Source organism: Lipotes vexillifer, unplaced genomic scaffold, assembly GCF_000442215.2.
Source record: "Lipotes vexillifer unplaced genomic scaffold, Lipotes_vexillifer_v1.1 scaffold130, whole genome shotgun sequence".
Classification (NCBI taxonomy): Eukaryota; Metazoa; Chordata; class Mammalia; order Artiodactyla; family Lipotidae; genus Lipotes; species Lipotes vexillifer.
In genome coordinates this window covers 314225-339753 of record NW_006793860.1, presented here as the reverse complement: position 1 = coordinate 339753, position 25529 = coordinate 314225, and the positions used below count along the sequence as shown (strand labels likewise).

At 44.0% G+C, this 25529-nt stretch overlaps 1 protein-coding gene across 2 annotated transcripts in view; it reads right to left on the bottom strand.

Annotated features, from left to right (window-relative positions):
* Positions 1-24274, bottom strand: part of NUP93 (nucleoporin 93) — a 105749-nt gene extending 81475 nt beyond the window's left edge. Inside the window, exons 1-2 of one of the 2 annotated variants that reach the window (XM_007466811.1) lie at positions 24170-24274; positions 7917-8109 (exon numbers count right to left, since the gene is read on the bottom strand). In XM_007466811.1, coding sequence (XP_007466873.1) covers positions 7917-8095 — 179 coding nt within the window. In that variant the 5' untranslated portion in view covers positions 8096-8109; positions 24170-24274. Of the gene's footprint in view, positions 1-7916; positions 8110-24169 lie in introns of those variants that run through there. The other variant, XM_007466810.1, reaches the window with a different exon arrangement.
* Positions 24275-25529: the final 1255 nt, after the last annotated feature.

Below are 25529 nucleotides of genomic sequence, written 5' to 3'. Positions count from 1 at the left end.
CCCGTGTCCCCTGCATCGGCAGGCGGACTCTCAACCACTGCGCCACCAGGGAAGCCCTAATCACACCTTTTAATTTCCTGTATTTGTTGCTTTGACATCTGGGGCCTTGCTGGCACTGGAGCGACTGCCTCTCCCAGAGTTAGCTAATTCCTAGAGGCCTGTAAGCACATATAAAGAACATATGCACACTAATCAATCCAGAGCCCATACCTCAACCACCTCCTTCAATGGGTCACTATCCCCTGCCCTAATCATCTCAGGGTGAGGTACCAGACCACTAGAGACAGCACCTTTACCCTAGAGCCCACTGAGGCTATTCAAACTAGCCAATCCTAAGCCTGCTCACCCTGCCTTCCCAGAGAAACCTCAGTAAAGGCTCTCGCCCAGGTCTTCCCCTTGCTTCCTCTGCCCCCTGACTGACCTCAGTGCTCCCTCAGTGGCCCTGCATGGCATGCCCTGCCTCCTGTTTCCAGAGAAATGTGAGTAGAGGGCTTCCCTGGTGGCGCAGTGGTTAAGAAGCCGCCTGCCAATGCAGGAGACACGGGTTCGAGCCCTGGTCCGGGAAGATCCCACATGCCGCGGAGCAACTAAGCCCGTGCACCACAACTACTGAGCCTGCACTCTAGAGCCCGAGCTCCGCAACAAGAGTAGCCACTGCAATGAGAAGCACGTGCACCACAACGAAGAGTAGCCCCCGCTTGCGTTAGCTAGAGAAAGCCCGCACACAGCCATGAAGACCCAATGCAGCCAAAAAAAGAAAAAAAAGAAATGTGAGTAGAAACTTCTTCCTTCATGACAGTCATGTCATATCCATGTTTGCATGTCTTACCATACCTGACTATAGTAAATCTCAGCTATTTTTAAACACCTTCCTTCTTTTTTTATTAGCAGTTAGGTATACAAGTTTGTGTTACCTACTTTTTAAAAACAGCTTTATTGAGCTATAATTCACATACTATACAATCACCCACTTAAAATGTATAATTCATAGATAAATTTATAAATGAATCACTTTGTTGTACACCTGAAACTAACACAACATTGTTAATCAACTATAGTCCAATATAAAATAAAAACTAAAAAGAATATTAAAAAATGGCAGAATGTTGATATGATCGGTGATGGGTACCTGGGAGTTTATTATACTGTTTTCTCTACTATTGTGTATGTTTTAATATTTCCATAATAAAAGTGTTAAAAGTAAGTGCAATAAGAGGGGAAAAAAAGAATCTCAAAAAAAATAGTATAATTCAGTGGGTTTTAGTATAGTCACAGATTTGTGCAACCACCACTACAATCGATTTTAGAATATTTTCATCACCCAGAAATCACCCTACCCACCAGCAGTCACTCCCTATGTCCCCTAATCTACCCACTCCCTTGGCAACCTCTAATCTACTTTCTGTTTCTACAGATTTGCCTATTCTGGACATTTTCTATAAATGGAACTATACAATATGTAGTCTTTTGTGACTGGCTTCTTTCACTTAGTATAATGTTTTCAAGGTTCATCCATGTTGGAGCATGTATTAGTAGTTCATTCTTCTTTATTGCCAAATAGTATTCCATTATATGGATATGCCACTTTTATTTATCAATTCATCAGCTGTTAGACATTTCGATCGTTTCTACTTTTTGGTGATTACAAGTAATGCTGCTATGAACGCTCATGTACAGGTTTTTGTGTGGACAACCATTTTCATTCCTCCTGGGTATAAACCTGGGAGTAGAACTGCTCAGTCATATGTTAACTCTATATTTAACCTTTTGAGAAACTGCTGGATGGTTTTCCAAAGTGGCTGCACCACTTTACATTCCTACTGACAGTTTATGAGGGTTTCAATATTTTCCACATTCTCACCAACATTTGTTATTATCCGTCTTTTTGATTACAGCCATCCTAGTGGGGGTGAAGTGGTATCTTATTGCAGTTTTGATTTGCATTTCTCTGATGGTTAGTGATGTTGAGCATCTTTTCATTTGCTTATTGGACATTAATATACCTCCTTTGGAGAAATGCCTATTCAGATCTTTTGCTCATTTTAAAATTGGGTTGTCTTTTGGTCCAGCCACTAAGTAAAACAATATGGAGGTTTCTCAAAAAACTAAAAATAGAACTACCATATAATCCAGCAATTCCACTCTGGGGTATGTACTTGGCAAAAATGAAAACACTAAACCAAAAAGATACATGCATCCAATGTTCACAGCAGCACTATTTACAATAGCCAAGATATGAAAACAACCCAAGTGCCCATCCACAGATGATAAAGAAGATGTGATACACACATATGGTGGACTGTTACTCAGCCATAAAAAAGAATGAGGGACTTCCCTGGTGGCGCTGTGGTTAAGAATCCACCTGCCAATGCAGGGGACACAGGTTTGATCCCTGGTCCAGGAAGATCCCACATGCCACAGAGCAACTAAGCCCATGCGCCGCAACTACTGAACCTGTGCTCTAGAGCCTGTGAGCCACAACTACTGAGCCCACACACCACAACTACTGAAGCCCGCATGCCCTAGAGCCCACACGCCACAACTACTGAAGCCTGTGTGCCTAGAGCCCGTGCTCCACAATAAGAGAAGCCACCAAAATTAGAAGCCCACGCACTGCAACGAAGAGTAGCACCCACTCACAACAGGTAGAGAAAGCCCGTGCAGCAACGAAGACACAATGCAGCCAAAAACCAAAAACAAACAAAAAAGAATGAAAATCTGCCATTTGCAGCAATGTGGATGGGCTGAGAGAACATTACACTTAACGAAAGCGTAATGTTCAGACAGAGAAAAACAAATACTGTATGATATCACTTACATGTGGAATCTAAAAAATAATGCAAATCAACGTATACGCAAAACAGAAACAGACTCACAGATATAGAAAACAAACTAATGGTTACCAAAAGGGAGAGGGAAAGGGGGAGGGGCAAATTAGGGGTATGGGATTAAGAGATACAAACTACTATATATAAAATAGATAAGCAACGAGGATATATTGTATAGCACAGGGAATTATTATATCCATTATCTTGTGACAACTTTTAACGGACTATAATCCGTAAAAATATTGAATCACAATGCTGTACACCTGAACCTAATATAATATTGTAAATCAACTATACTTCAAAATAAATTGGGTTGTCTTTTTATTATTGAATTGTAGGAGTTTTTAATATGTACTGGGTATAGGCCCCTTATTCGACATATATTGTAATACGCAAATATTTTCTCCCCATTCTGTGGGTTGTTTTCTCTCCTGATAGTGTCCTTTAAAGCACAAAAGTTTTTTAATTTTGATGAAGTTCAGTTTATCTATTTTTGATTCTGTCACTTATGCTTTTGGTTTCACATCCAAGAAGGTCAGAAGATTTACACCTACTTTTAAGAGTTTTAAAGTTTTAAAGCTTTAAAGACAAATACCATATGATTTCACTTACACGTAGAATCTAAAAACCAAATCAAATGAACAAACATAACAAAACAGACTCATAGATTCAAAGAACAAACAGGTGGTTGCCAGAGGGGAGGGAGGTGGGGGAAATGAGTGAAATAGGTGAGGGAGATTAAGAGGTACAAACTTCTAATTACAAAATAAATGCGTCACTGGAATGAAATGCACAGCATGGGGAATATAGTCAATAATATTGTAATAATGTTGTACGGTGACAGATGGTAACTAGACTTATTGTGGTGACCATTTTGTAATGTACAGAACTATCGAGTCACTATGCTGTGCACCTGGAACTAACATAGTGTTGAAGGTCAATTATACTCAACAAAAAAAAAAAAAAAAAAAAAAAAGAATTGTTTCGGTCATTCTAGGTTCCTTGAATTCCCATATGCATTTTAGGATCAATTTACAAATTGCTGCAAAAAAGCCAGCTGGGATTTTGATACGAATTGCATGTAATCTATAGGTCAATTTGGGGAGTGTTACCATCTTAATAATATAAAGTCTTCCAATCCATGAATATGGACTTTCTTTCACCTGCTTTCTTAAATAAATGATACAGTACTATACCCTTTCCTCCACCTTGCATGTTTATTTTACTTAATGATATGGCCTGGAGTCGCTCCATCCATGGCAGTGTATATTCTCGTTCCTTTGTGCTACTGAAAAGCTATGCACATGTACCAATATTCAACCAGTCCCATATTGATGGATGTCAGAGTTGTTTCCAACTTTTGCTATTACAAATAATGCTGCAAAGAATAACCTTGTGCACACATCTTTTCGTACTTTTGCCAGTGTATCTTTGGGAGAGATTCCCTGGAAGCGGAACTGCTGGGTCAAGAGTAAATGCACTAGCTATTGCCAAATTCTGTGCCACAGGCACTCTATCTCCACCAGAGATACATGAGAACGTATCCAGTGCCTAGTGATTGTAAGGCATACCAGGATTGGGAACCTTGGCATTTAAAAATTAGCTATTAGAATTATGAGAAGAGAAAGGTCATCCAAGTGGCTGGTACCTGGAGGAACTGTGGGCCTGTGCAGTGCATATGCAGAAGTCCTGATGGAGGAGGGGGAGGGAGGAATGATGAAGGAGGCAGGGAATCTAGGGTAGGGATGGTTTTACAAATAAAGGCTGTACCAGAAACTTTCAGCTTCTAAGGGTGGAAAAACCCAAAGGTTCCCTGCCCCCAACCTGCCCCAATTTTTGTAAGCCAGGCAGCTTCTCTTGAGCACAGAGCCAGAGAGGCTGGAGTCAAACAGTCCAGTCCCAGGAGAACAGGAGGACAAAAGCTGTTCTCAGTCAGTATACATGGGGAGCAGAAAAAAAGTCAAGAGGCTTGAGTTAGTCCCACTAGTCACTTACTGACTGAAAATCCTGGGTGCATCACTTTTCCAAGCTTCCTTTTCTCCTGCTAACATGTGAAGGAAAACCCTGCCTCTCTCACCTCTCAGGCTTATGAAGACCAGTCAAGAGAGCACCTATTATAAGCCAATGGCAACTGAAAGTGCCTTACAAACGTGAGGGATTCTCACTGCCCAAGCTGGATTTGAGTTCTGGTGTGACCGACCACTTGCTATCTGACTCTCAATTATAAAACAGAGACAGTAACACTTATTTCACAGGGTTATTTTAAGAGGAACGTATAAAATGCATGTAAAGTACTTGGCACAATGTCTGACAAACAGTAAGTGCTTTAAAAGGTAAGTTAGTACGAGCATAGTAAAGTTATAATCTGCTGTTTAACTTTGGGCAAATAAATGTTTATACATGCTTTGCTTGAACACGAAGAAAAGTGTGAAAGAATAAGTAAATTAGTAACACTGATTACCTTGGAGGGTAAAGTTAGGGAGAGAGAATGATTGCTGCATTTTTCTTTGTACACCTCTAGGTTGTTTGACTTCTGAGCTGAATGGAAAAATCCAATGAGGCATCTCCAATGAGAAAAAGGGGGGATGCAATTGATGATGTGTACCCAGGGAGGGCTTCACAGCTAGTGATAATATTCCATGTCTTTAACTGTGCCATGTGCACAGGAGTATTCATTTATTTTCCTATTAGTTACACCAGGAGTCAGCAAACTTATTCTGTAAAAGGCAGACAGTAAGTGCTTCAGGCTTTGCCGGCCATACAGTCTCTGTCATCACTATTCAACTCTGCTACTGTAGCACAAAAGCAGCATCGACAATACATAAACAAGTAAGTGTGCCTGTGTTCCAATAAAACTTTAACAGGCAGCAGGTTGGATTTGGCTCCTGGGTCTTAGTCGGCCAACCCCTGATTTATACCTTTATATATATTATGCATATTCTTCTTTATGTGTGAAGGTATTTTACAATTTAAGAATATCACACATGCAAAAAAGCCAGCAAATCTGTTCCCTAAAATGAAAAATCCAACAAAGTCTACTTAAACAAATGAATTTCAACACAGAACAATTCACTCTTAGGTCTACAAGCTAATCTTAACTAAAATCTTGAAGACAGAAATTTTTTTCAAAATTTATTTCGTGTAAGAAAATTTTCCCTATTCACTTCTCTCCTCTGCCCGCATCCTGTACTGAAATATTCACATCACACTTTATGTCTCTGCCTATCAAGGAGATGGAAAAATACAGTCATCAGCCCTCTGGTTTCTTTTTGAGCACCTGCCCCACCCTATACCCATTCTTTGAATGTTCCAACTTCCTCCTCCCTAAAATGATGAATTTAAGGTAGAAAGATATGAGGAAGAATGGAAATTTACAAGAGAGAGAGCATGACTGATAATTGTTCCCAAGAAAACATCTTCCCTTTTTGCTCTTAATAGGCTGTAAAGCTAATGCAATTAAATTATAACTATAGCAACTCAGCTGGCATCACAGTCCTTTCGCTCCAGCAGCATCCTTTCACACAAGCAAAAGCCTGCATGCTAAAGACCCGGGGTAACTGCAGGCAACCAGCAGCAGCAGCAGCAGGAACCTGCAGGGAGGGCAAGTTAGCAGAAATGTCTAAAGGCTGGATGGGGTGCTGGGGAAAAGTGTAGTGGAGCAGTTGGCTGCATTTAGCTACAAGCCTGGATAGTGAAAAACCCCTGCCAGGGTTCCCCTGATTTGCCTTTACCAATACCAACAGAACAAAAACTAACTAGTATTTTAACAAATAAAATTCTGGGGAGGCCTACATAAGAATTTCTACAACATCCTTACTGACTCAGCAGACCAGCCAAAACATTCAGCTCTCAAGATTAGTTGGGGAAAAAAAAATGTAGCCCTTATACTCACCCCCTGTGACATTTACTATGTATCCAAAACAATGTCCCCACCTTAACACCAGCACTTAGGTCTTATCAAGTTTAAGGAATGAAGACTGAGCAGATGACTGACGATTTCCCATACAGTATTTCCCACAGAGAATCTCAGCCACTTTCCAGACCCAGCAAGGTCACCAGTAACAGCACCTCTGCATCCTCCCATGGCCCTTCCATCAGGGCTAAAGGAGCATACACTCTGGAGTCAACCTCACTGGGTTTGAATCCTGACTCACTACTCACCAGCTGTGTGATCTGAGAGAGTTACTTGCCCTTTCTGAGCCTTAGCTGCTCATCTGTAATACAGGGACCTACTATTTGCTGTGAGGATTAAGCAAAATCTTACTGATGCATAGTAAGTAACCAGTAAATCACATTTCTTATGGAAAGAGGCGAGATTTTTTCCTGCCTCACTAAATAATAAGCTTCTTGAGGGCAAGGACCATGTCTAATTCATGGTTGTAGTCCCAGAGACAGCCCAGGCCTGGCACAGTGGGGATCCCAAACACATGTCTGTGGAATCAACAACCCAAAGCATGTTGTGAGGCAGCAGCAGCCACTGGCCAGTCAACCTGCACTTTCCTCCTGCTGCCTCTCTTGAGGCTCACCCAGTTTCCTCTTCTACAATCAACTGGCAGCCACTGTATTTCCAGGGCCTTTTAGAAGCAGCCTCTGGGGTCGCTGACAGTAAGCAGACAGGATCACTCCTCACTTGGATGGCTTCTCATCACTAACTGCTCATCAGTTTCTTCCAAGTACTCTTAAAAACTCTGCTCATCACTCGGCCCTCTCTGGCTTGGAGGGTAACACTTATCTGTGTGACCCACATTTACCAATATACTACGTGAGCCATTTATGACCAACAGTCAGTGAACCCAAGGAGGAACGACTGGGACGGTTTCTGTATGACAAAGTTCTTCGCCCTTTCTCACCCTGATCATCTCTGCCTGTGATAGGGGCTCGCAGCTTGGTCAGGCAGACAGGCTGGAAAACCCAGGAGGCAGGGAGACAAAGCAAGGCTGCTGACCTGTTTATAAAACCTCTCTTGAATTCCTGAGACTCTGGCTTGTATCTGTCTTTTACAGACTACATCCAAATTCAAGGCAGGAAAGAAGCAGATCCTGCCCCCGAGCCACCCAGCACCAGTGCTGCCTCCCCACCAGTACTCACGCCTTGACATCTGCTGTCTCCTGGGATGTGCGTGTGAGGGTACGGGAACGCAGGCGCTCGCCTGCCTGCTGGATCTCCTGTAGGTTCCGTTCCACATGGGGAAGCTCTGAGATGCCCTCGGTCTCAGCGGCAAGCTGTTCAGCTTGCTGAAGGAGCTCACCAAACCCCTCAGTATCCATTAGAGATGCAGATCCTAGGTGGGGGAGAAAAAGGAAGAGACCCAAATCAAGAGGAAAGATAGGCTTCAAACACTGCCTGAACCTGTCACAGGCTTAATGAAACACTAGGACTTTTTGTAAACAGACAAGGAGATAGCTCATCAACAAGCAGGATTTGTTCCTGAACATAGCCCAAGAACAACAGTCCTGACAGAGAAAATGAGTCAGACTGGGAAGAAATAGATCATTTCTGTCCATACTGACAGCCCCAAGATTGATTTCTGCCACCAGAACAAACGAAAAGATATTAAAGCACAGATCAGAATTCCTGCCTCACTTCAGACTCAAAGCCGACAAGGCAACAGAAGCCATGGTGGCAACCTCTGGGAGGCGTAAAGAACCCTCACTCAAACTTCCTCTCCCTCCACCTGTCTTGGACAGAAAAACACCTCCACCCGCAGACGGCTGGCAATTTATATGGCCATCTCATCTCATATGATTCCCAAACAACTCCATGAGGATCCTGAGAAGACAGAGAAGGAACTCCAGTCCACAGAGCTCAGTTCTGTGCCTAGAACACTCTATGCTGCAATGAGGCTGAACTGAAACCAGAAGAACACAGGTCTTCTGACTAATCCCATTAGTCTCCTTCGCTAACATAAAAGACAGCCTTTTTAAATTCATGTCCAAGTCTCCATTCACTCATTCTTCAGCTTTATCTCTGAGAGCAGAGATCCATGTCTGCTTATTATATATGACATTCAGAATATGACTTGTTAATATACCTACTACTTTTAGAGATACTGTTGCAACTAATAATTATACTAATTTAAGTAGCAGCTGGCTTCTAGACCATGAATATTATTAGCAAGATCACCTGTTTCTCCAACAACTGAGAAAAGCTCTGTGAACAATGTTGATATTTAATGCATATTACACATTTATGAATCTTCTATATACTGTACCATCCTTGTGTAAGGTTCATAACTAAGAGAAGGAGTTTTTAACTCCTACCACTATTTAAGTCAACAGAAGATAAATAGTATCAACATCATTTTAAAAAATTACATTGCTAAAAGGTTAACAAAATTATTATTTATTAAAAAAAGAACAATATTCTTTAAATAGTAGCTCTTGATTATATCTTTCCCCTTTGTTTTAAACCCATGGCTTCTACTGTACTTTAGAAATCCCTGTGGTCTAGAACTGTAGTTACAATGTTAATGTAATATATAATTGTATCTCAGCTATGAAGCTCAGGTTAATGTGAAAAGAGCATGGTTTCCACCATAAATCCACAGCAGCAGAATAAGGACTTTTAAAAATGAACATTAAAGGACATTAACTTTAAAGGCAAGGGCACAAGGTTAAAACAAAAATAGCTCAGCTGGAGTAAACATGAAGACATTTTGGTATTCTTTATGAAGTGCCAAACTGACTTTAACCTTTAGACAAAAAGTCATATACACTATAACTCTTTACCTAAAGTTTCTAGATAATCACTGTCATTTTTTTTTTTTTTTTTACCTAATAGAATCAAGCTGTAATTGGCCACCTCTACCTGTGAGAAAATGTGGATCACAGAATGAGAAGGGTATTCTCGGGGACAGAAGAAGAAAGAAGCAGAGAGTATAATTAAACGACGGCTCCTGCTTGATGGAGAAATGTTTTTCCTCAGAAACCTATAGGGCCAGTGATGTTCTATGAACTACCAGAAACATGGTCACTCACCAGAAAGAGGGGGAAAAAAAAAATATGCTGCCTCTTACCCCCACACTTTTTTTTTTTTTTGCGGTACGTGGGCCTCTCATTGTTGTGGCCTCTCCCGTTACGGAGCACAGGCTCCGGACACACAGGCTCAGCGGCCATGGCTCACGGGCCCGACCGCTCCGCGGCATGTGGGATCGTCCCGGACCGGGGCACGAACCCGCGTCCCCTGCATCGGCAGGCGGACACTCAACCACTGCGCCACCAGGGAAGGCCCCAATAAATATGATTTTTAAAAGTTAACTAAATAGAGTTATTTTGACCATAGTAAAATAAAGGCTGAATCTCTAAACAACATCCTAAACTTAATATGCCCCAAACTGAGCTTTAACCTTTCATCTACAAAGCCTGCTCCTTGGCCTGCTCCAGTCAGTTGCTTGGACCAAAATCCTTAAGGGCCTCCCTGACTCACATCCCACATTCAAATAGGCCAACAAAGCCTTTCAAATCTACCGTCAAAATGCACCCAGAATCTACCTCTTCCCACCACATTCCCCCACCCAAGTCACTCTCACCCCTTCCTGGCTTCCCGGCTTCAGCCCTTGTCTCCTACAGTGTCTTCTCAATCCAGCAATCAGTGATCCTTTAAAAGTCTGATCACATCCATCCTCTGTTTAAACTTCTTGTACAGAGTGAAGCCCTACAGAAGCAAGCCATCTCTTCTTACCTCCTAGACTCATCTCCAGTCCTGTCCCCCTTCCTTTCCTGGGCTCCTGCCACCCTGGGGCCTCCTTGCTGGTCCCCCAGTGGGTCAAGCACATTCCTGCCCTAGGGGCTTTCTTTGTACTCCTTATTTCCTCTACCTGGAACGCACCTCTCCCAGATATGCTCATGGCTGATTCCCTATCTCTCTCAGCTAAACTGTCAGCTTGCCTCTGATGCCGACCTTTAACAAAATATTTATGAGTGCAACCTGCAACCACCCTCAGCACTCCCCCCACACCCCCAGCTAGAATGTAAACTGCACAAGGATAGGGTTTTTTGCCTGTTTTGTTCACTGAGGTACCCCAAGTTCTTAGAACAGTGCCTGACACATAGTAGGTTCTCATCTGTTGAATGAATGGGAGTTTTATTCTTCTGTTTGTGGAGACTGTTCTTCTTGAAGGCTTCCTACACACTCTTGCCAAATCAGCACCCACTGGCAAGCAGAGACCAAAGCAAAAACATTCCCTTCCGACTACCAACTGATACTTAACATTTCTGAGGCTGCACAGCATAAGGCAGAGACAGTGTAAATGGCATGAATTCAGATCACACTTGGTCCAGACTAGTGCTTTCCCTCTAAATACCCAGACAAAAACCCAGTGATATTTTAGAAGAAACAGCCCAGTTTTCAGGTGAACAAATTCCAAACTAAAAGAACAAATATACATACAGGAAGAACTGTGCTATATAAGTTTAGAGTAGAAAATAAGCTTGTTCCATGTCTGTCTGAGAGAAGAGAGAAATGTATATGATACCATATTTGGGGAAAACTGGATCTGTCCTGCATTATAACTCAACCAGTGGAAACTGATTTACAAAAAAGTTATCAAAGTTTCCAAATGTATACTTTGATGTAGTCATCATCTCATTAAAATTTTTAAACATATGGTTAATTTTACAAATTTAAAGACGATTTTTAACCCTTCTGCAAAAGAAGTATCAATTTAGCCACAAAATATAGGGGTTCAACAAACCGAATATCAATTTTGACCCAAGATACTGAAAACTGATCATGAAAATAACCTCACTAGCTTTGTCCAATAGTGAGAACCAGAATGATTAGTGGGAGTGGAGGTGAGAGGGTGAAGTCCAAGCTCTGTGTTGGGAAAAAAATCTGGCCAAGACACACGCAGAGACCGGATGCCAGCTGCACCCCTGGGGAGCTATGGAGGAGGGAGCCAGGAAGAAGCCACACTGAGAACCCACAGAAGTGGGATGTGGAACAGTCAATGCAGCAAAACTGGGGCTGGACCGGAAAAGGCCAGCAAGGACAGACAGCACTAAGGCTCCTCTCTGTCAGCATGACTCTGAGCCTGATTGTTGAGAGGCCTCTGGAAACACCGAAAGGTACTTCAGAGAGCATGGCAGGGTACCAGGGCCCTGAGCAACAAACTGCTCTCTGTGCCTCTTGGCAGAAGCCTCCATAGACCTCCTCAAACACCGGGTAAGCCTTAAAATGAAGGGCAAACTTATCACTGCTGTTAGAAGGCAAGACTGGTTATCCTTTGGTGGTGGTGGAGGCGGGGGGAACAGGAGGAGGCAGAAAGGAGGCTTCTGGGGGGCTGGTAACTTTGTTTTTTTGTTCTGGGTGCTGCTTAATAGTGTGTTCATTTTGAGAACATTCATTGAGATAGACTCGTGATTTATGTACTTTTCTGACTGTGTATTGCACTTCAATAAAAAGTTCCCCATCAAAATGAAGGACAATGACCCACTGTTTTTCAGAGGTTGCAGACACCCTGCTATATTAGAAATGGTGGGACTTCCCTGGCGGTCCAGTGGTTAAGACTCTGTGCTTCCAATGCAGGGGGTGCAGGTTCGATCCCTGGTCTGGGAACTAAGATCCCACATGCTCCGTGGTATAGCCAAAAAATTTTTTTTAATTAAAAATAAATAATAGGGCTTCCCTAGTGGCACAGTGGTTGACAGTCTGCCTGCCGATGCAGGAGACACGGGTTTGAGCCCTGGTCTGGGAGGATCCCACATGCCACGGAGCAACTGGGCCCATGAGCCACAACTACTGAACCTGCGCATCTGGAACCTGTGCTCCGCAACGAGAGGCCATGATAGTGAGAGGCCCGCGCGCCGCGATTAAGAGTGGCCCCCGCTCGCCGCAACTGGAGAAAGCCCTCCCACAGAAACGGAGACCCAACAGAGCCAAAAATAAATAAATAAATATTTAAAATATATATATTAAAAAAATAATAATAATAAATAAACAGAAATGGCGAATGCTCTTAGTGGGAAGTTCCCAAGATCCAGACCTCTTCACCACACCTAGAGAATGCTGAGAAATTAACTAGGGGAAAAAATTAAAGCCACGGCTTTAGAGAGACAGCTCTCACCTAGAGCTAAAACCAAGGCAGACTTCCATTTCCTCAAATTAGTCAGCACTCACCTGTCATTCAATGTCAAAAAAAATGTCCCTTCCAGGCACATAAACATTCTTAACAAAGAGAAAAAAAAAATCTCCAAATGGCCTATAGGATGAAATGAACTTAAAAAAAGGGCAGAGCAAAAATGCATCAAATAATTTTGGTTCACTTGCTATTAACATGTGTCTTAATTATGAAAAATACGGTCATTTCCACATTCCCAATATAACCATGTTAAATATTTAATCAAGCCAAAAAAGAGTAGTGTACTATAATAAGAAATATATCTGGTCTTTGTCCCCAAGTTCCTGGCACACAGCTTCTAAAACCCTTGGAATATCCTGAAGTTCTGAGTCTTTTGTAACTCACAAGGAACCCCTTTTAAGCACACCTGAATTTATGCCAATGAGGTAACTTGGAAAGGCTAAGCTAGGTGGCCTCAGGATGGGGCCGGTCACCAGAAAGACCAAGTGATTAGAGAGTTGGAACTTTCAGCCTCACCCACCAACCTCTGGGAAGGGGAAGCAAGGGCTGCAGATTACGCTCTATAAAAACTCTTGAACAATGAGATTTGTTGAGTTTCTCAGTTGGTGAACGCATCCACACGCTGGGAGAATGGTGCATCCTGGTTCCACAAAGACAGAAGCTCCTGTGCTAAGGACTCTTCCCGACCCCGCCCTATGTACCTCTTTACCTGGCCATTCATCCTTCATAATAAATCAGTTGATTTACCCCTGGGATAAAACCCAAATCTCCCCTCATAATTTCCTCATCTCTAAAGAGGAGATGATAATGCTTACCAAGCCTTCAAGGGGCTGATGATACACAGAAAGTATTTTATTAACTCTCCTGATTTATGTCACTGTAAAATGCTATTTTAGCTTTTCCCCAAAGTTGCCAATTCGGCAACATTTTGTCAATTATAAATGTCTCTGCTTCAAAAAAATCTTCTAGCAAATATATGATACTAAATTATGACTTATTTAATCACAGCTTCATATCATTCAGTAAGAACTTCTGGGAGACACCTGCAATTTTTAAATGTACAATTTTTACATTCCCCACTATCAAATATGGTTTTAATTATAAATCCAAATTTCCACAATGAAGGTGTGATTCAAAAGAAATTTAGCATTGAATTTCAAGTGGAAATCTTGCCCTCAAACTTATTATTAATTAGACGGTAACAGGATTAAAACACAAGAACAGTGTTCAATGTCCAACACCAAGATTAACGAGGAAAGCCTCACCGGAGGTGTCAAAAGCTGAAGACTAGTTCTGCTCTCCTCTCTTCTGAATACATAAACTATGGTTAAATGACAGCATCACTCTACTTTGTACTATATCTGTCAGCTGTCAATTACAACAACCAAAAGAAAATTACATCCTAACAGATACTATTGTTTCAGATGCATCTAGAAGATGAAAACAATGATTAACAACAACAAAAAAAGTGCTGTTGGATTAACTCTTTATGGTCCTGTGAAACTAAGTAAAAGAGTTAGACCTAATCATTATTCAGAAGGTAGACTTCTGGAGAAAACAAAGAACCACTTTCACAAAAATGTTCCTATAAAAGGGTTTCATCTTCAAGGAATTCATGGAAAAGACTCTGACAAGTATAGGTTTCTGGTAACTGACTATACTGCTGAACTGAATGAAAAAGCATTTTCAGAACTCTAATGGAAAACTCATGAATTCATAAAAGTGCTAACAAAAGATCAAGATGAAAAAAAATTAATTACATGGGACTGAGTGAACTGATGAGGATGATTATAATTTTTGTGACTTTCTGTTTGAATACAAAAATAAAAAATCCCACAAGGACTCAGAGGCGAAAAATATACAAATCAATTTTTACTGAAAAATAAAGGAGCTGTTACAGTGGAGGATTACTGGACTGAATGTCAATATTATGACATAGTATGAGTGTGTTTCGTGTTTGGTAAATGCAGTCATTGTTGCTTTTGTTGTGGTCATCCATTTACAATGCTTGGTGTCAGTTTATTTATCTCTTGTAAAAATAAAATACAGTGTGTGTGTGTGTGTGTGTGTGTGTGTGTGTGAAAAGAATTTTTCTTAATAGCTGTTCTCTATTTTAAGTAATATAGATTTATTTGTAAACATGTTGTAAATAAATGCTATTGGTTGAAAAAATAAATAAAATAAAATAAATCTAAAAAAACACAAAAAAACAAAGAATTAAAATAAATTACCCTAGACAGAAGAGAAATTAAAGACCTGGGTGATTCAGTACAAGTATGGGCCTGGATGACTCAGTGTTTGCAGTAAGGAGTGTGTAGTATCAACTTTCTTGATACATAACACTTGTATTATTTCATCTTCAATGAGCAAAGAGAAGCAATCTGGCATCACACAGAAACATAAAGTAACCACACAGCCTACCTTCTGACAAATTCTTGCAGTAGAACTGTGCACCCCATCCTGGCTTTGCCCCACATCATCTCTCTGACCCTGGGACCGGCCCTTCCTCATCTCTGGATCCCAGTTTCACCACCGGTGAGAGGAAGGGGTTGGCTCAGGTGATTTCTAAGGTCCTGCCCACTGTGAAGAATCTACAGACGTGGGATATTTTAATTGAGTCTTTAAACTCACTTAATGAATGTGTCCTTGGAAGGAGCAGCCCCATTTTACCGGTGATGAAAAGTATCTGTATAAAGAACCTGAGGAATGACACAGGCCCCATATTACAGCTGGCATAAACAGGGACAGATCACCAAGTCTACCTCCAAAAGGCTCTGGCTTGTCTCTCGAAACCAACGGTTCTCAGCTGGGGGCAGCTTTGCTCCCCAGGGAGCACTGGCAATAAATAGAGGCATTTTTGGTTGTCACAACTGAGAGAGAGAGGTGATGTGCTACTGATATCTAGATGGCAGAGGCCAGGGATACTGCTAAACATTCTATGATGCACAGCACAACCTCCACAACAAAGAATTATTCAGCCTAAAACATCAATTGTGTCAAGGCTGAGAAACCCTGCTGTAAACTAAGGAAGGCTTCTTGTCCTGAGAGCCATGACACCAGCATCACAGGCACCAGGAACCCCGGGAAATATATGCATACATCTTTTAAAAATATAAGAGAAGCACTATAGTTGTTATCAGATTCTAAAGTCTGAGTCCCCTGCCCCCCCCCCCACCGACCCCAAATAATCTTAAAACACTGTATATACAGAATTATACCATTTGAGTTTTTAATGGTGGTAGTCATTCCCCGGTATACCACACAGCAACGGAAAAGATCAAACTAAAGCTACATGGAACAATAGGGATAAATTTCACAGACCTGAGAATGAACTAAAGCACCAGACACCAAAAAAAGACACTGCATGATTTGATTTATATGGATTTTAAGAAGAGAAAAAACTAATCTGTGGTGCTAGAAATCAGAACACTGGTTATCCAGGGGGTTGGTGGGGATGGGGAACGACTGGGAGGAAGCACAACAGAACTTTTCTGGTACTACAGACTGAAATGTGTCCCTCTAAAACTCGTATGTTGAAGTCCTAACCCCCAATGTGAAGGCATTTGGAGAAGGGACCTTTGGGAGGTAACTAGGTTTAGATGAGGTCATGAAGAGGGGGCCCTCATGATGGGATCAGTACCCTCCTAAGAAGAGACACCAGAAAACTGCTTCCTCTATCTCCCACCCCTACTCCACACACACATTCACCCAGGAAAGTACATGTGAGCACACTTGAGATGGTGGCCACCTACGAGCCAAAAAGAGAGAGGGTCTTCACCAGAACCCAACCATGTGGCACCCTGGTGTCAGACTTCCTCCAGAACTGTGGAAAAACAAACTTCTGTTGTTAAAGCACTCAGGCCATGGTGGTTTATATGGCAGCCGAAGGTAAGACACCAGCGTATTGGAAATACTCTATATCTCAATATGGGTGATGGTCACATGATTGAATAAATATATAAAAATTCATCAAGCTATACACTCAACATATATTAAGTGTATATGTTAATATATATAATACATATATTAAGGTTTGTTCACAGATACAATTTAGAAGAAATAGCAAGAAACATAACATTAGCATACCAAGAAACTTAGCATTATCTCCAGAGAGAGGGCAAAGCTAAGATTTGGGAGGTTTCTACTTTTCATTGTACAACCCTCTGTCAATCTGAATCCTTTCCATAAGTGTATGTGACCTTTTCTAATTTTTAATAACTTGTTCATTTTAAAACTGCTCTAAACTCCCTGCCTCAGCGTGTTTGTCTCACCACTGCCCCTGACTTCTCGATGGCAATGAATGTCAAATCCACACTTCCATCCTGCTTCTTGAACTCATGCTCCAAACCAGGAGCTTCCAGGCACTGCCTGTGCGTTTCCACTCAAACCCACAAATGCCACACCCGGTGCACCTCAAAATGAAGTTATCCACCCACCACCACCGCCGCCACCAGACGCCCTCCCAAACCCCTTCACCTGTACCTGGGCTGCACTCTCTCGGGTTCTAACTCACCCTTCTCCTTGCACCTGTGCATGACCTCAGACTGTTTATTTATAGCTATTCTCCACTCTCCAGACTCAGAAACCAAAACAGATGCAGACACATTTTTGAGAGAAAGCACACAGGTATTCCTCATTATCCAAACTATTGCTCTCCCTGACAAAATCTCAGGAAACCAAATATTACAGATTCAGATAACATGACATCCCTCACTCTCCAAATCTCTCATTACCTAAAGTGATTTAGAGAGCAAGGGATACTTTATTTTTGCAGCATCTTCTGTTGCTTTTTTTCCTTTTCCAGCTTTATTGAGATATAACTGACACAAATATTGTGTAATTTTAAGGCACACAACGTGGTATGATAGACATAAATACTGTGAAATGATTACACAATAAGGTTAGTCTAACTGTTGCTTCCATCTTCATCACCATCACTCAAGGCCAGACTTCCCTCCCTTTAAGCCCAAGTTCTTGCTAGATGCAAGTACCAGCCCCTCCCACTGCACATCACTCTGCTCACTGCGACCACGTTCCTCTTTCCACCATCACTTTCCCTATGTTGCTCCTGAACAAAAGCCCTCAATACCTTCCACTCACGGGATCCAGAGGAGGCACTGTTTTTGGAGAAACCCTGTGTACCAGTAATGTGATTCACTCTGTCCCTGACCGCCCTGGTGCATACCCTGCTCTGTGCTCATGCCATTTTTTACAACCAGGAACATCTACTCACCTTCTACCACACCCCTGAGATCCAGCCAGGAAATGTACCCTCTAGCTGGGTGACCTTGGGCAAGTTAATTACTCCCTCTGGGCCTCACCTGTGAAGTGGAAAAATAGATGTACCTTCCTCGCCTGCCACACAGTAACCACTCAAACATCAGCTATCGTTTTACCACGAATTCAAGTCCTACTTACCAAAATGGTTTTCCTCAATACCCATCCCACAGGAATCTCCCCTCATCTAGATTCCTCTCTACTCCATTTATTTATTTGCCTTACACGTTTCTATGTGGCCAGCCATCTGTTTTTGTGCTCCACAGGGTTTTTTTTTTTTTATTTTTATTTATTTATTTATTTATTTATTTATTTTTGGCTGCCTTGGCTCTTCGTTGCTGCGCATGGGCTTTCTCTAGTTGTGGCAAGCGGGGGCTACTCTTCGTTGCAGTGCGTGGGCTTCTCATTGCAGTGGCTTCTCTTGCTGCGGAGCATGGGCTCTAAGTGCGCGGACTACAGCAGTTGTGGCTCGTGGGCTCTAGAGCACAGGCTCAGTAGTTGTGGTGCATGAGTTTAGTTGCTTTGCGGCATGTGGGATCTTCACGGACCAGGGCTCGAACCCGTGTCCCCTGCAATGGCCAGCGGATTCTTAACCACTGCGCCACCGGGGAAGTCCCGCCACAGGGTTCCTGCAGGCTCCTTATTTCACTCTGGAGCTCTCACAGAGCTATTTTTGTCAATATATAGTTGTTTATTTGCTGTTTTTGTTGTTTTTATGGGGGGACAAAGCGTTAGGACCTGTTAGTCCACCACCCTGCTGACGTTCTCCTCATTTGCCTTATGTTATTAATACCTAGATTCCTTCTCTCCCAAACAGCTTAAAATTTAAAGTATTTTGTAGCTTTACCTTTTTTTTAAAATATATAACTCCAACAGTGCCCTTAAACAGTAGCTAGATCCTCAATACAGTCACTAACTGCCAGAATAACCTTCAGCAAACCTTTCCCAAAATGCCTAATGACTCATTTTCTAAATTCCTGTGTTTGCCTTGTAAAGTTCACCGAAGTTAGAGCCCCATGTACATGTGAGCACACTTGAGATGGTGGCTACCAACAAGCCAGAAAGAGAGAGGGTCCTCACCAGAACCCAACCATGTGGCACCCTCGTCTTGGACTTCCAGCCTCCAGAACTGTACAACAACAAACTTCTGTTGTTTAAGCCACTCAGGCCATGGTGATTTACATGGCAGCTTTCCTTCATTCATTTAACAAATACTTATTGAGCATCTACCACATGCTAGGTACTGTTTGTTCAAAGCAATGGGGATGGAGCTATGAAAAAACCAGACAAAGTTCCCCAGCCTCAGGGAGCTTATGTCTATTACGAGACAGACAATAAAAATGCATAAACATATAGACACATGATGCCAAGTATTGATAAATGCTATGAGGGACGTAAAACAGGGAAATGCAGCAGAGTGGATGGTGGGACTGCTTTAGCTGGGGTGTTCTGAGAAGCTTCTTTTAAAAGGAAACCTTTGAGCAGAGACCTGATTGAAGTAAGGGGGTGAGCTATGTAGATATCTGGGGGAAGAATGTCCTTGCCAAGGAAACAAGGCAGAAGTGTAGTTTGCATAGCTGAAGAGCAGGAGGCCACATGGCTGAAGCACATAATCATGGGGAAGGGTGGTGGGAGAAGGGGTTGGGACAGGGTCAGATCATGTCGGCTTCCCAGCACCAAGGACTCTGGATTTCAGCCTACTTATGATGGGAGCCAGGGAAGGGTTGAGCCTTCTCTAAGGCTCATTCCCACTGCTGTGTGGAGAACAGACATGGGGCGTGAGGGGACAAAGTAAGAACAGGGAGACCAGTCAGGAGGCTACTCCATCACCCAGATGTGACACCTGAGACCCACGTGGACCAGGGTGATAGTGGTGGAAGAGACAAAAAGTGGGTCTGATTCATGGATACTATATTTTAAGAGTAGATTTAGTGTAGACATGAATTGCTGATGTAGAGTGTGAGAGGAGAAAAGAAGTCAAGGACAATGCCAAGGTTTTAAGCCTGAGTAACTCAGACCATGAAGGTGCCATTTACTGAAACGAGGGAGACAGGGGAGGGAGTAAGCCTGACATCACAGGGTTGCCGTGAGGATGGCATTAGATTATAGAAGTAAAGCCCATGGCAGAGACCTGCGCACAGACAGAGCTCAGGAAGTGATGGTTGTCCTTTTTTTCCACTGTCATTGGTTCCTTCTAGGATTTAGGTCTCTCCTTCCCTAAAGTAATTCCTCATCAGTAGGGGAAACTGGGTGAGGTGTACAGAGAACTCTGTACTATCCTGCATGTGTTCTATAAATCTAAAACGAATCTAAAATAAGAAGTTTATTTTTAAAAAATTCTTCGACCCCATGTCCTCCTCTGGCTCCCATTCCCTTCATAAAGAGATGGCCATCCCCTGTCATGCGTCATTCATTCATCACCACTGCCATCTAACTTTTGCTTGCCTGCCTCCCATTTCCTGAACTCCCCGGCAGTCACCACTGACCCAAATGCCAAATCCAATGGACTCTTCAATCCTTCCTTTCTGACAGCCTTTGACACCCTGACCACTCCTTCCTTCCTAAAACTCTCTTCCCAAGACGTGGAGACTCCACCTTCTCCTGGTTCTCCTCCTCCTCCCTCTCTCAGCCTCCTCTGCTATGCCTCCTTCACCTACCCACCCCTCAAATGCCAAGCTTCTATCCTTGGACCTCCTCTTCTCACACTATATATTTCTCTGGATAACATCCACTTGAACTTCAATTCCTACCACAGCCATTCATCTCCCAGATGGCTACAGACCTCTCTGAAGCCGTTCACATACACATGTGCATCCAAGAGAACCACACGCACACTCCTGAGCAGGCAGTGCCAGGAGGCTCAATGCTGCCCTTACATGGACCTCGGAGGCCTATCTGGGCCCAGGCAAGGACACTGACCTATCAAAACAAAGGTGACTTCCGTATCTGTGTCCAGCCCAGCTCTCTCCCAGGGCCAATATTTCCAACTGTTCACCTGACATCTACAGCTGGCTGACCAGTGGATGCCTCAAACTACACATTATCCCAAACGCTTCACTTCTCTCCCCTCTTAGCTGCCACTGCCACCACCAGCACCACTTCCTCCTCCTGCATTTCCAGTCTCTCTTGATAAAACGATTAGCACCAGTCAATTCAGCCAGAAATCACTTCAGGCTCCCTTTCCTCTCCAAACATCCGATCTCCAGGTCTATCTCCCAAACCTTTCGGAAAGTCGAACCCTCATCTCTTTTGCCCCCAATCTAACCTCACACTCTTCTCCTGATTACCTCAACAGTCTAAGCCTCCTTGTTCCTCTAACCTACACTCCCCTTGGCTAGAGAGGTCTTTCTGAAACGTTCCCCTGGCTTTATACCCTCAGGAACACCTTCTATCTCCTATAGAAGGAAGTGCTCATGCGTTGACACGGCCAATAGGGGCACCCTCCAAAGAATGGGCACTGCCACCCTTACCATCCTCATCTCTTACTGCCTCCCCACAAAGATACCCTAGCAATTCTCTACTCCTTGGGATGCCTCATGCTGTTTCCTCCCTTCACACACTGGCACATACAGGTGTACACTCTGCTAGAACACAAACATACCCTGGCACATGAGAACTCCTGTGTACCTTGCAAAGTCAGCTGGGACAGTCCTACCTACTTCAAACCCCTCCCACACTATTCTCAACCATCTATTACTGTTCTTCCCTGCCCAGGTGAAGAGTTGTGATGATTTTATTCCCAAGTCTGTTTCTCTCTCTACATGGAGAATTCCTGTAGGGTAAGGTCCACAGACTGCTCAGCTTTGAATCCTCAGCTGCTAAGTTTGGTACAAACTTAAAAAAGTTACCGAATAAAATGTCTGCTGAATTAAAGTGACCTGTTCCCTGAACATACCTCAGGTTCTCACCTCTAGGTCTTTGCTCTGACCCCTCCTTCTCCTTGGCACATCTATCTTTCTCTCTACCTTATTTTCTACTTCAGCCCATCAGGAAGCAGGTTTAGACACTCAAGTTCACCACATCTCTAATGTTCCCACCTCAGGGTATTTGCACTTGCTGTTCCCCTTCCAGGAATGCTCTTTCCCGAGATACTCCCCTCTCTGATTTCAAACAGGTCTCTGTTCAGACATCCTTGCCCTCTTTTTAAAAAGGCCCTGCCACTACATGCTACCCCTGCGGGCTTATTGCTGATGATGTGCTCCACAGAAACAGCAGCTCAGTGAGCACAGGCCTATCTCAGTCACCACTGGATCCCCAAGCCTCTAACAGTGTCAGAAACATGGATTTATTTTCTATTTGTTGAGCACCTACTGTGTGCCAGGTCTAGGTGCTGGGGATACATCAGGGAACAAAACAGATAACATTCTAGAGGGGGAAAACAAACAATACACAGATAAATGAGTAAAATATAAGAACAACTAAAGCAATAAAGGAAGATAGGAAGTGGGGAATGTCTCACTAGGTGACCCTTGAATAAAAACCTGAAAGAAGTGAGGGAGTGAACCATATGAACATTGAATCGCAAGCACAAAGGTCCTGAGGTCGAAGCATGTCTGCCATGTGGAAGGAGAGGGTAGCAGAAAACGAAAGTGGGAAAATAACAGTGGGTCAGATTATGTAAAGCCATATAACTCACTGTAAGGAGTTCATCTTTAAATGAGATGGGGACCCAATGGAGGGTCCTTCTATCTGCTATGCTGAAAATAGGGGCCAGGACAGAAGCCAGGAGACCAGATGGGAGACTATTTCAATAATCCAGGAGAGAGGTGATGGTGACCTGGCCCAGGATGCTAAGCACTGGATGTGAAGAAAGAAAGAAAGAGAGCAGTTAAGGATGACTCAAAGGTTATCGGTTAGAGCCTTTTACATTACTGAGGAAAAAAAAAAACAGCAAGAAAAGCAGTCTGGGAAGAGAGGTGGAGGGAACCTTGCTAGCCCTATCTTGAAATGTTCAGGTTGAGTTCCCTACAAATCATCACAGTGGAGATATTAAAGTAGGCAGCTGGATATAGGTCAAGGGAGAGGCCCAGGCTGGAGATATTCATGTGGGATCTGTTAACCTAATAAACAGGTATTAAGAACGATGAGCCTCGAGTGAGATCACCACGAATAAAAAATGAAAATGTCCCAAACACAAATTCACAAAGAATAATAATTGAAAGAAAGAAGAAAAGATATGATGCCCAAGGGCACCCTCTCACAGCCCCCAAACAGAACAGAAAGGTGACCCTTGCTGAAAGACATTTTGGTCTAAACAAATCATAACCTCTTCTCACACCCGACAGAGGGGCAAACCTGGACCAGCAGCTCTGTCAATGGGTCGTCCAAACTTGGAACAAAGACCCCTGCGGTCGGCCCCGTAATTTTTAAAAAAGAGACCCAGTAAACGCAGGCATTGCCTTTGCAGAGGATGGGGTGCTGTGGGCCCAGAGAAAGTGCGGGCCACCTCCAGGTTTTAACCACTAGCATCTCCCTGCACGGGATGGCGCATTCCGCTGGATGCAGACAGAGGAGATAGGCCAAGGCTCACAGGGTAGTCCCTTTCCCGGGAGGGAAACGCCTCCCGATAGAGTATCCCCGAGGAGCGAGCGAGGGAGCTGACAGGGCGCGGTCAGGAAAATACCAGGCGGAGTGTGGTGGCGGGGAGGGGCACCGATACAGCCAAGGGTGGACTCGCAGGGCAGGGGTGGGCGTGGCGCGCTGGCAGAGCGCTGTAGTGGGACAGGAGGGTCGCCAGGGGGCCGAGGCTCCGCATTCAGAAAGAGGGCAGATAGAAAGCACTCCCGGAGCGCAGCCCGACGCTATAACGGGGGGCGGTTCGACAGGGCGCTGTGTCGCTGGCGTCAGGCGTGCCGCCTGCCACGAGGCGAACGGGAAATGTGAGCAGCACGGCTCCGAGCACGGCGACCGGGCTCCGCCCAGTCTCTGGGCCTTAGGTTCAAGGACCTGCCCCGTGTCGAAAGGACTGGGCCACAAACACCCTTACCTGGCGTTGCGGCCGCGTCATCCGCTCAGGTCCGGATTAGAAAACGCGGCGGCCGCGACTCGCGCCGCTCGCCCGCCCTTCCTGATTGGCCGAGACCGGCCTCCCCAGAAGCCCCCGCGCGGCGCGCCGCCAAATGAACTTTATGGAGACCCGAGGAGGAGGACACGGACATGGGCGGGGCTTGGGCGGGGCCTTCGACTGAGCTGTCACTCCCCACACGCACCCAGCCACCGCCCTCACCCCTCCCACGTGGTTAGAGTCGGCTCCTGCCGGAGAAAGCGATCCCACAATTGCCTGCGCGGATTTCTTACCCTTCTTTGAACACCATCCGAGTGCCAGGCACTATTCTAGGTACTGGGGGCATAGTGGCAGCCAAGGCAGACAAGATCCCTGCCTTAATGGAGTTCTCAAGCTGGTGGGGGAAACAAAATATAATAAATCACCTCCAGTTTGTAAGGAGGGCAATGACGAAAAAGTAGTGTGATGGGAAAGAGAATGTGGTCAGGGAGGGCCTCTCTGAAGAGGTGCTGGCTGAGCTGAAACATGAATGAGAAAGGGTCAGCCTTGCAGAGTCTTGGCTGCAGAACATTCTAAGTAGAGGAAACAAATCTGAAGGCTCCACCGGGAAACAAGCCTGGTGTTTGAAGAATAGAAAGAAGGGGAGTATGACTGCTAGAGGATCATCCAGCTCAGGTGGGATAAGACTCACAGTTGGCTGGGGCCAGACTTTGCAGGTCCTTCAGGCCACAGCAAGAAAGTTGAAGTTATTCCTCATGCAAATGGAAGCCACCGGAGGATCTGAAGCCGAACTGTGACATGAGCTGACTTACCTTTATAGACGATCTCTCTAGCCCTCTGGGTAGAGAAGAGGGAAGCAGAGAGGAGCTGGGAGGCTATTTCTGTGTCCAAGACATAAGGAGAGTGGACCTTTGATTGTCACAGTGCCCACTCATGCAACATACATTAGTGCTCACAATATGCCCAAAATGAATGAGACCCATTCCTTACGATCTGGTGAGGAAGCAGAGTGTATTTCAATGTAATGTGCTAAGTGCATGACAAAGCTATATAAGGATGCTAAGGGTGTTTAACCCGGTCTGGTGGGTTGAAAGTCAAGGAGGCCTTCCCAGGGGAAGTGACACCTTAACTGAGCCGTAAGGATGAACAGGGCTTAGAATGGCAGAGAGAGAGGAGGTTTTTCCTGGCCTAGGGAATGGTGTAAGCAAAGGTAGAGAGGAGAGAAATAGTGCTATTCCCACCCTCACCACACCTTTCCTCTCACTTCTGACAGATTGTCTCCTTGACAGAACTCTAGCCAGGCTCCTCTGAGCCCTGTTCTCTTCTAGGGCCTCAACCTCAG